Source organism: Amblyraja radiata, unplaced genomic scaffold (genome assembly GCF_010909765.2).
Source record: "Amblyraja radiata isolate CabotCenter1 unplaced genomic scaffold, sAmbRad1.1.pri scaffold_652_ctg1, whole genome shotgun sequence".
Lineage (NCBI taxonomy): Eukaryota > Metazoa > Chordata > Chondrichthyes > Rajiformes > Rajidae > Amblyraja > Amblyraja radiata.
Window position 1 is genome coordinate 29,360 of NW_022630680.1, and position 12,010 is coordinate 41,369.

General features: G+C 41.2%; 1 protein-coding gene across 2 annotated transcripts in view; it reads right to left on the reverse strand.

The window, feature by feature from the left end:
- The window catches only part of LOC116970217 (peroxisome proliferator-activated receptor gamma coactivator 1-alpha-like), a 46,561-nt gene that overhangs the window by 12,295 nt on the left and 22,256 nt on the right, over window positions 1-12,010 (reverse strand). For both annotated transcript variants that reach the window (XM_033016908.1, XM_033016907.1), the window contains 3 exons: window positions 10,083-10,277; window positions 9,571-9,693; window positions 764-974 (listed from right to left, as the gene is read on the reverse strand). In XM_033016908.1, coding sequence (XP_032872799.1) covers window positions 764-974; window positions 9,571-9,693; window positions 10,083-10,274 — 526 coding nt within the window. In that variant the 5' untranslated portion in view covers window positions 10,275-10,277. The remainder of the gene's footprint in view (window positions 1-763; window positions 975-9,570; window positions 9,694-10,082; window positions 10,278-12,010) is intronic.

The window sequence follows — 12,010 nt, forward strand, 5'->3', positions numbered from 1 at the left end:
TACCAGTTTGAAGTTTGATCTGTATTTTCATGAGGAGTTACGATGAGGGATTACGTGCCCTCCGCTTCCACCCTCAATTATAGAGATCAACTGGTAACTTAGTTCTCCTTGTCTTTACTATGTTTATTCAATTATTGTGTTGTTCCTGTGATTCCACACCGCTGCTTTGAAGTATGTCGCGCATGCGTGCTGGACGGGTTCTTCACGTAATCCCTCATCGTAACTCCTCATAAAATACAGATCAAACTTCAAACTGGTAAGTTCTCGTTTAATCTTACTATTTTAGATCACTGATTCAAAACTCCAAGTGTGAGCACTGCAACTAAATTGTACACGTAGATTAGTTTAGTTTAGTTTAGTTTAGTTTAGAGATACAGCATGGAAACAGGCCCTTCGACCCACCACGCTGACCAGCGATCACTAGTTCTATTCTACACATAGGGACAATTTTTCACAAAAGCCAATTACCCTATAAACCTGCACGTCCTTTGAAAATGGGAGGAAACCAGAGCACCTGGAGAAAACCCATGTGTTCACAGGAGAACGTGCAAACTCTGTACAGACAGCACCATAGTCAGGTCTCTGGTGCTACTTTGCAGCAAATCTACCATTGCGCCACTGTGCCAACCTAATCATTAGATGTAGAGATTTGTACTTTAACTCCATTTGAATTAAGAAGCTCAAAATGACACCACAAAAACCCAAGATGGTATGCATAAAAGACTCAGATTCATGGTGATATTATCATAAACTTTCTTCTTACCTTGGAGGTTACATGATGGTTGGGATTGTAACTGTATCTTCTTTTTCGAGACGTTTTTGTCTTTGCTAGTAATTTTGTGCTCATTTATCCGGGACTGAGGGGTGTCGTTAGCTGTCAAATACTTGAGCAATTCTGTACATCGGCGACGCTGGGCCTGTGACTTCTGCTGTTGTGAAACATTCCTTGCCTTGGGATTCAAAGATGCCTCCACCTTTTAAAGGCACAAGGAAACAATAATATTATTAAATCTTATTCAATATGGTAATTGTCACTCAAAGATTAGGTGGTTGCTAATGTCATGTTTGCTTTTTCTGCACTCAGTCATAAGATCATGAGGAGCAGAATTAGGCCATTAGGCCCAACAAGTCTACTCCACCATTCAATCATGGCTGATCTATCTCTCCCTCCTAACTCTATTCTCCAGCCTTCTCCCCATATCTTCTGACACCCGTACTAATCAAAATACAGTCCCCGTACAGTCCATTGTTATTCGTGAAGCATAGTGTCATGCTCTGTGTCATAGAGTCAGACAGCATGGAAACAGTGGCCCAAATTGTCCACATTGACCAATCATAAAAAATAGATACCACAAAGGCCCTCTCCTATGTATACAGTACACCTCTGAAATAAACATAAATGTGTCCTATAAACTTCTAAAAGCATTAGTTTGCATATATTTGAACATCTTAACATGTTTATTAAAGTTAACAGAATGATACAAAGTATTTTGTTATACATTTAAAGGAGTAATCTTGGGCCCCACATCATTTCAATCGGAGATCAGCAGTAATCTACCCTTTCTTGTACAGTGGTGAGGAGGAGGGGAGCAGCTAGTTCTTCATTTGGGCACAAAAGCTAATGACCTTTGAGATTTGAAGCTTGGATAGAGAGGAAGGCCTGAGTAAGATGGCATGAGGGAGGTCAAAGTGCTGTGAGTCTTCCACTGGTTTTGTAACTGGCTTTGTTTTTGTAAAGAACTGCCATGCACAGAAGAATACATCTTTCCCCAGCGCACCCCAGCTACAGTCTGCACCCCAGCGGCTTGAACATTGACTTCTCCAATTTCCGGTAGCCCTTGCTGTCTCCTCCCCTTCCCAGCTCTCCCTCAGCCCTCTGGCTCCTCTTCTTCCTTTCTTCTTCCCGCCCCCACCCTGCATCAGTCTGAAGAAGGGTTTCAGCCCGAAACGTTGCCTATTTCCTTCGCTCCATGGATGCTGCCGCACCCGCTGAGTTTCTCCAGCACTTTTGTCTCCCTTCAATACATCGTTCCGTATTCCTATTCCTTTGGGTGTGTTTCACATGTTTGAAAGGCCGCATGGCCTACTCCTGCATCCATTTTCTACGTTTTTGGGGTGGCTCAAAGCCTCTGAAATAATATTAAGATGAGGTCTTGGGCTGACTTTGCATGTAGGAAGATCCAAGGATAGCAAATCAGCAAATACCAAGGACTGAGTGCAACAACTAATCTTCTTCTTCTTGCGTATGGCATGCACGGCCGAAAGTTGTAGGACATCTTGTTCTATTTGTTCCTATTTGACTTTGCACGCCAGGTTAATTGCATTCATCGAAACAGGGTGGACCATGTGAAGGTTGCAATCTCCCACCCCCAACAACTAATAATAATATGAAATAATGAAGCATATTTCACAGGTAATTATCTCATTAAGGTCACAGAAACATTGAAAGAATACACTGCCCATTTGTTTGAGTGTGGTCGTTTGTTGGAAAGGGAAAGAACCACAAGGTCCATGTATTATTTTCCCAAAATGACGAACAAGAGTCACTGTAGTGTACTTTATCATAATAATGTTCTGCAGTGTACAACAAGATCATGAACGGTTTAGATATGATATATGTTGAGGATAACTATACCCTTCGCGGCTGTTTCAAGGACCAGAGAGCAAAATTTAAGATTTTGGCCACAGCATTACAAGAAGGTGTTGAGATTTTATTAAATGCAGAAAATGTTTATGTTCAGGAATTCACTATCTGTAAGGATGGAAAACACAGAATAATTCAGGGGCTTAAAGGGGGTATTGAATATGCACATGAGATAGAATCATGTACAGTGCTACACAGAAAGAACTAGGGAATAGGACTGCTGTGATTGTTCTCTCAGAAACCAGCATAGATTCAATGCAAAAGATGGCTTCCCTCCATTTTTGTTATTGATGCAGTATGGAAACAGGCTCTCTGGCCCACTGAGTCCATGCCAACCACTGATCAAAACACCTTTGAGGGTGATTTCACAGGTGATTTGAGCCACCTGCTCAAATTAGTTCTATTTTATGCCATGTTTTCATACCCTTGCTACACATTAGGGGGATTTTTTCCAGAGGCCAATTAACCTACAAACCCACACATCTTTGGGACCAGAGCATGCAGAGGAAATTCATATGGCCACTGAAAGAAAGTGCAAACTCCACCCAGACAGCAACCGAGATCAGGACCGAACCGTGGTCTCTGGTGCTATGAGGCAGCAGCTCTACCATCTGTGCCAATGCGATGCCCGTTTTGTAACATTTCAGTGATGGACATTATGTGTTGTGAATGAAATCAAAATATAGTTTGACAAAAAACGTTTTAATAAAACCAGTAATATTCTGAAAGACAAACTTGCAAGGAAATGGATTTCACCTTTCTAATGGCATTGAACGTGCTTCATTTAGCGTGCATGTATTAGGATCTCTCAAAATAATAATGAAAAGCAAAACTATGGTGTTCTGCAGAGAACACAAAATGCTGGAGTAACTCAATGTGTCAGGAGGCATCTCTGGAGGATATGTGTAGGCAATGTTTGGGGTCAGGACCCTTCTTTAGATCACCTGGGGTGTGTGTTTTTTTTTGATCCAAAGGTTCAAAGGTGCTTATATTATCACAGGTGCAAGCACACATTCAATTATTTTCTTACATACATTCCTGTAAAATATTGCCATATCTAAGCACATCCCCGATTAGTAAAGTGTACAGAAATAGTCTACAGAGCCCGGCATGCAAGAGGTGTCAGGTTCTGGTGCCATTTTTCAAAGTCCTGTTCGCGCTCTAAGTCTAATGAGTGTTGGTCAGTCCAGGCAAGCCCCTGACTGCTGTGGGCCTCCAGCTATCACCTTCCTTGGACCTTGCGGATCAACTAGTGATCCACTGAGTTACTCCAGCAGTCTCCAGCACCTGTAGTTCCTTGTGTCTCTATGGTGTTCCGCATACAGGGTCATGTTTTAAAGGCAACCCAGTGTGAGCCACATTGAGAGCTTTTTTCTGAGCTGCCACATTGTGGCCACACTGCCCTTTGGGAACTGAGTTAAAGCTCAGAAAACTCACCTCATGGCAGTTGCAGTATAGCTGCAGAAATTATTGGCAGAGCATTGAGAGAAAGTACATAGGATGAGAACCAGGCACTATTCAACATGTCTGGGGGACCCCCTTATTCCACATTTTTCTCTAGCATGTTCGACTCCCGTGTTGTCAGTGACCACAAGTTGCAGCAAGTGGCAAGTGTTTTGATATCTGTCTGCTTACAAAATAAGTAAACTAGCACATAATTTACAGAGAAGGATGGCTGCACACACACACATGTTGGGATCAAAAACAGGAATGATTTATTTCCAAATCAAAGGCCACTGACTGATTTATTGAGCATGTGCGAGAATGAGTACAGCTCATACGCATAAATGACATGGATATTGTCACATCCATTCCTTTTTGACATTTTGGGATTACATTTCCAACGATTCCAAAACAAAGTAAACTTTAGCACTTTTCATAATATTACACCGTGGTAATATGGTTTACCTTAACAGAATAAAACAACTGTTCTGTCTTATTTCACAATTTCAATCATAGTCACACTTGTGACATTTCAATAATATAAATTAATGTTCAACAGACAATAGACAATAGGTGCAGGAGTAGGCGATTCGGCCCTTCAAGCCAGCACCGCCATTCAATGTGATCATGGCTGATCATCCCCAATCAGTAACCCGTTCCTGCCGTCTCCCCATACCCCGACTCCGCTATCTTTAAGAGCCCTATCTAACTCTCTCTTGAAAGTATCCAGCGAACCTGCCTCCCCTGCCCTCACATGCTTTCTTCTCATAAGCAGGTAGGTCCATCACAGCAAAACACATTACTTCGTGACATACTCGCCGTACAGTTCTTTCCGGCGGTCTGACAGCTCTGCCTGCCCTAGTCTTTGTGATGGTGTTTCTTTCAGAAGTGTCTTTCTTTTCAATATGTACATTGTGTGCATCACTTCTAGTTTTACGAGTTGCATCTTTTCCTGGTGATGTATGTTGTGTTGGTTTTTTCTGTGTCAGCAGAGGTTGCCACAGCTTCTGTCTTCTCCGCGTCTGGTGGTTTCTCTGGAGTTATGTGTGGAGGTAGTTCTCCGGTGTTGTTTAGATCCACTTGATTACGTCGGATTAGAATCCTGACTCTGCCTCAACTTCGTATGATCTCTTATCCAGTTGTTTCTGGGCTGTTGCTCTCTGCCTTATGGTATCCCCTAGTTTGAGTCTTACGATATCACCTTCTTCCAGGATTAGCAGATCCTTGGAATGTTGGTTGTAGATTTTTTACTGTTTTCCTTGCAAATCCTTCATCTTTTTCCTCTCTTCCATGAGTATCTCAGCACCACGCGGTTTGAGGAGGTTATATGTTGTTGGAAGTGTCGTTCTTGTTCTGCTTCCATGTAGTCTTTGTGCAGGACTACTGTTCACTCCTTGCGCAGGGGTGTTGCGCAATTCCTGTATTGCCAAGTAAACATCTGTCTTTGAGTGATTGGTTTTCTTCAGCACTCACTTAGCTGCCTTGACTGCCGATTCCACCTTACCATTAGCTTGACTATCTTGGAGAAATTGTGTAATGGTCAATTTCCCATTTCCTGGCAAATTTGGCGAACTCCTCTGACGAGAACTGTGTCCCGTTGTTGCTGTGTTGGGAATTCCGTATCTTGCAAAGTGGTTTGTGAGTTTCACAATGATTGTCCTGCTGCTCAGGTCGTACAGTCTGTCTATTGCCCAGACGTTAGATAGATAGTCAACTGTGATTAAATAATGCTTTCCCTCAAGTTCAAACATATCGGTTCCCACTTTCAAAGGTCGCTGACTGATTTACTGAGCATGTGCGAGAATGAGTACAGCTCATACGCATAAATTACATGGATATTGTCACAGCAAGCTTATCATGGGATGTGATCACATCCCAGGCCATTCCCATCATGCAAAAGGTATAGAAGTGTGAAAATGCACACCACCTGATTCAGGGACAGCTTCTTCCCAGCTGTTATCTGGCAACTGAATCATCCTACCACAACTAGAGAGCAGTGCTGAACTACTATCTACCTCATTCGTGACCCTCGGACTAGCCTTGATTGGACTTTGCTGGCTTTACCTTGCATTAAACGTTATTCCCTTATCATGTATCTCTACACTGTAAATGGCTCGATTGTAATCATGTATTGTCTTTCTGCTGACTGGATAGCATGCAACAAAAGCTTTTCACTGTATCTCGGTACACGTGACAATGAACTAAACTGTAAACATTGTGCAGCTCAAGCTTGAAGGGTTTCAATTGTTGAAGAATACACCAGTACGTCACATTCCATAATGCAGACCGTTGAGAACTGAGGGCAGCAGATGTGGTGTGAACGACAGTAATGTCAAAGCGCAGAACCTTTAATTGCTGACTCCTTGCGTGGTGTCACTAGTTTTTTTCTGAGTGGTCAGCAAAGAATGACAGTCACCGCCAAAAGTGGCAAAATCTGCCAGCAGTGGAGGAACCTGTGATATCATTAGGTGTGTGACATTATTCACAGCAAGGTGAATCATGCCTGGAAATGCAAACTCACAATGTCATCCAAATACAACCTATCTCCGATGTAACACTTTTATACTTTTCTTCCCCCATATAAAACATGCATAAACAAAAAGAAGGCACAAAAGTGCAGGACTAACTCAGCAGGTCAGGCAGCATCTCAAGAGAATATGGATAGGCGCCTCTTCTGGTGTGAACCCCAACTCGAAACATCACCTATCCATGATCTATTGAGATGCTGCCTGACCTGCTGAGTTACTCCGGCACTTTGACTTCTTTTGTAAACCAGCATCAGCTGTTCCTTGTTTCTACATGCATAAAGCAAACTGTCTTCAAACAATTGATGTGTAGAAACAGACATAGAGTTTAGTTTAGAGCAGGGGTGGGGAACCTGCGGCTTTCTAGGCCATTAATTGCGGCCTTTTGAATGAATCCAAATTTTGTAGAACAAATCCTTTTATTTTTATTTCAGAAGGAATTGCAGATGCTGGAAAATCGAAGGTAGACAAAAATGCTGGAGAAACTCAGCGGGTGAGGCAGCATCTATGGAGCGAAGGAAATAGGCGACGTTTTGAGTCGAGACCCTTCTTCTGGTCAGGTCTGAAGAAGGGTCTCGACCCGAAACATCACCTATTTGCTTCGCTCCATAGATGCTGCCTCATCCGCTGAGTTTCTCCAGCATTTTTGTCTACCTTTTATTTTTATTAATATGTTTTTGTTCGTCTTTAATTATTTTAATTTTAATCTTAAAATGAATGTATTTAAAATACCAAAGGGTAAAAGAAGATTCAACAAAATAATCTTCCCTGACTGGCGGCCACAATTAAAACATCAGTAAGTCATGAGGGCTATTTTAACAAAATAATGTACATTTTGAAGTATATCTAATTGAAGTTTCTTGGATGCGGCCTTATTAGATTACAGCTAACTTAATGCGGCATTCCACCATGAAAAGGTTCCCCACCCCCTGATCACCCATTCACACTAGTTCTATGCAATCCCAATTTCGCTGAAGGAATTCAGTGGGTTTGGCAGCATCGGGGGAGTGAACTACTGCAGCAGCACGAAGGAGAGCAATAATGCAGTGAAGGCACAGGGAACAGAGACGTAAGGAAGCAGCAGACTGGCGGTGAGAGGGACCAGTGATCAAGACAGCATTGGTGTCTTTAATATGACAGTGTCCATTTATGTAAAGTTAAAACAAAACTTGCTTCTTAAGAGTGTCCCTGGGAAGTGGTTGCGATTGCAAATCTGGCTATGCCTGCAAAATAGTCATGCACCATAGGTTTCGCCGGGATGTTGATGTGTGGAATTTAGTGATGGTAAGGCCCTTAAATATCAAGTGAGGGTGTTAGACTCCTTTTGCTGGAGATATTACATGCCACTTATCAGCTCTGCCTAAATGCTGCATGCTGTTTCATTATCTGAGGAACTGCAAATTTATCTTATTCATCTGTAGGGCTTAATTGGCATGGCTAATATTTATCACCCGTCACTAACTGCCCTAAAGAAGTTGGTGATTAATCATCATCTTGAATCGTCTTCTTGAACCACCAAAGTTCTTCATGTGAGGGTACTGCTACAAAGCTGCTGGACAGGGAGTTTGTGGATTCACTATTGAGGAAGTGGCAATGTGGCTTGCAAGTTAGTACGATTTGTTACTTCGAAGGGAATCTGTATGAAGTGCCACTTCCATTCATTGGTTGCCCTAATTCTTCCTGGTGAATATATGCAGAAGCTTGGAAGCACATATGCCCAGACTCAGGACCAGCTTCTTCCCCTTTATTATCAGAATCCCATAAATTAGGGGGTAGTTCCAATATTCTAACCTACTTCATTTCAGATGCTGGACTTACTCTCTGCAACTGCAATACTACAATGCTGTAAAACTATATTCTGCACTCTGGTATTTTTCTCTTTGCAACACTTGTACTAGTGTATGACTAGTGTACTCATGAATAGTATGGCTTGATTTAATTGGACAGCATGCAAACAAAACCTTTTCATGTACCTCGCTACTCGTGACAATAACAAACGGATACTAATGCCAATAGTCATTATCCATTACACTTATGGTATGAATGTTGCTTATCCTGCAGAACTCTTGCTGTGAGGTACTGGGCTAAAATGATTGCTTCTCATGAGTACAGCTCATATTTTTCTTCCAGATTCAAAAATATAAATGTTATTAGAATATTTTGATAGCACACTCAGTCAAATGTTGCCCTTATATCAGTGACCATTTTCAATCATCTCAGGAATTCAGCTGTTTGGCCCGTGTTGGTACCATGAGGTGTGATGCGAGTGGCCCTGCCAAACTGAGCACATTATTTTTTCCCCCTTTCTGATGAATGGTCCCAGAAATGTTAATAATTTCCCCATCTACACATGCTGTCGTACTTGCAGAGTATTTCCAGCATTTTCTATTTATATTTCTGATTTGCGACATTTGATTATCATTTATGAGTAAATTATTGGTGAGATTTGCCACTGTTGATTACTTTTCCAAAACCTAGCTGATGATAAAGTATGGAGTGTGAGGCAGGAATTGACCATGTGTTTGTCTTCTTTGTGGACTGTTCATGCCTGGGCAGATGCAGGTTATTGCAGAAGTGGTGCAGCCTTGTTTAAGGGAGCAGCTTGGTTCGCCAGACTGATTGTCAGCACCATAACTACAATATACTCTATATGCTGAATATGATACAGTCAATATTCCGAAATATGATACAAGGTAATCCAATCTGGAAGTGTGTGCCAAGCATAATGGCTTCAGTCATTTATATCTGAGCTTGCTTATTCTTTATTTCATCTACAATTAAAGTCAATGATCTACATGCATTTTATTGAAATAAAAGTCAATAACGCATCAGGATTTTCAATCATTGCTGAATAACAAGTTCATCAGTTTGCGCTGCAACTACTCTCATTCTTTAAATAAATAAAATATTCCTTTCTGACCTGGACAGAAATTTCAGATTATTGGTATTAAAATGTACCTTGACAACAGCAGGGCTTGGTCCAATCCTGTTATTATTGGTTGCGCGGATGTGAGAGCTGCCTCCATGGCATTCATTGTAAGTACATTGGGAATTAGCTGGAGCCAGCAAGAGCTTCTTCAGCTGGAAAAATGCAATCAAATGGGTGGAAAATCGAAACAAAGCATGAAATAAACAGTGTGCAAACAAATTTTTATCCTATCACATTATCCAAATATGCCCATTTAAAAGTTTTTATGCTGTGTTGTTGTTAATCATTTTGGAAACAGTCAATAACCAACAAATGGTAGTTGAGAGAAACAGACTTAACATGTGCATATTTAGAAGCTATTAGTTTATGATATCCAAGTTGCTATAAATGTGTGTGTAGAATGTAGTACATCTTCAACTGATAGATTGTTTGTAGTTATTCACTGCATACATTGTCCTTGTGGCTACAACTTAAAAACCCAACCCCTATTTTAACTACATCACACTCATTTAGCGTTAGCCAGAGCAGGAAAGATTCTTACTAGAGACGGCTCTTCAGCCTCCGGGGTCATGGGAGTGCCATCAGGCGTTGAGGGAGAGCTAGGGTCATCGACACTGGTCACATCCCCATCTGTCAGTGCATCAAATGATGGCAATCCATCCTCATCTATCGGGATGCTGTCCAGTGTCTCAGTTAGAGCAGCCAAAAGGTTGGCCTCGTTTTCTTCATCCATCTTCTGTAAAATAAGAAATAATCTTTCAATTGTTAATCACACGATTTACAACTCAAACATAAACCTCTGGTAAGAGTACATTTGCTATAAAATCAGATTGCAACTCAAAAAAAAACATAGCTGACGTTTATATATGTATAACTGTGCAATGAAAGGATTGGAACACTCTGATTGTTATTTTACTTAAACATATATGATCAGAATTCATATTTCAACTACAGTCTATTCAATTAACTTAGCAGACAAATTTTAGCTAGACCTGCATGTTAATGTCCTCACACACTGCAGCAGTGGCCACTAGACCACGACACCACTCCACTGCCATAGCAAATTAATTGCTTCATAACTGTAGACCATACCTATACTTAATACTAACTTTTCATTTGGTTAGCTCTCTTTCAAAGCAGACATTAGTTAGAAACTTTATCTCAATATTTTTACCAAGTGCAGCAATTAAGAGCCCAGGCTTTTCAATGTAGGTTTTAGGACTGCCATGTGAACACGTAAAGATCTACTAGAGATTGATGTCTGCTGGTCATTTCCCGGTTGTGGTCCTCACTGGGTCCTCATGGTAGAGTCAAGTGTTGGGGTTGGGTCTTGAGCTAGTCTTGCCTGAGCTCGAGATTCTTGCTGTGATTCTCAGGCAATTGCATGCGTTGGTGCCTATTTTCCAAACTGTTCCAACACCATGTTGGATATGGTGCAGGACCCGACAACCCCTTGATTCAAGTATTGTAGCAATCCCTTGAGTCAAGTATAAATTGTAGGGCCATGGGGAAGAATAGTAACAAACTCTTTTCTCAATTGTGGGCAAAATGCTAAATACTTTTCATTAAGCATTTTTAAACATTTTAGTTGATTTTATTTTTTAATTGTTAATAATTTAAATTTAAAATGTACATATCTGAACATCAGAGATGATCACAAAACATTAAAAACTACAAAGACTTTGACAGTCAAAACGGGGGCTTAGGCTTTGCCAGTTGTCAAAGTAGAGATTCACAGGCTAGACTAGCTAGGGCTTGCCATCATTGCTGCAGTAAACCATTTGAGAGCCTGCTGGTGAGGAGACAGTCCCTGGAGTCTGGGATTCTTTGGACCAGCAAGAAGTGCCCTGCTCAGAGAAGATTTTGGGAAGTAACCGTTGAAGGTGACAATTGGAGAAAGTGAAATCCTGGCCAAAATGCAATATTAACTTAATATAAAGATAAACCAAACTTAGCAGGCACCCATAGATAACTAAAATCGGCAGTGGCTTAGTGTGTTCATGGGATCACTCCATCCTTCATTTTAAGCTGCCCCTCAGCAAAAGCAACCACCTGACAGTCCTCCTTAACATGCAAAGTCTCGGGCCTGCTGTCACTGTTAGGCGTGGTCTAGTTTTGAACAATGAAGACACCATGCCTTTCCTGACTGATGTTGGAAGAGGACTCATAGCGGAAGAATCTACTGATGTTAGGTTTATTATAGGTCTTCAGGAGCTGGATAAAATGAAGGAATAGTTAAGCTCTGTCAATGATTAACACCATCACTTTTCTGGATTTCCTTTCTGCAAACTTATCTGAGATCTGGATATTGACTGGTAGTCGATTCACACCTATTTCTCACTTGAAAGTCAGATCCACGGAGAAATGCCACCTCCTAGTTATAGTTCCTCTGCTGCATTCTGCCTTGGATTTAATAACTAAAGTACTCAAAATTAAAATTCCTACTCTATCCCAGCATTTCTAGATAAC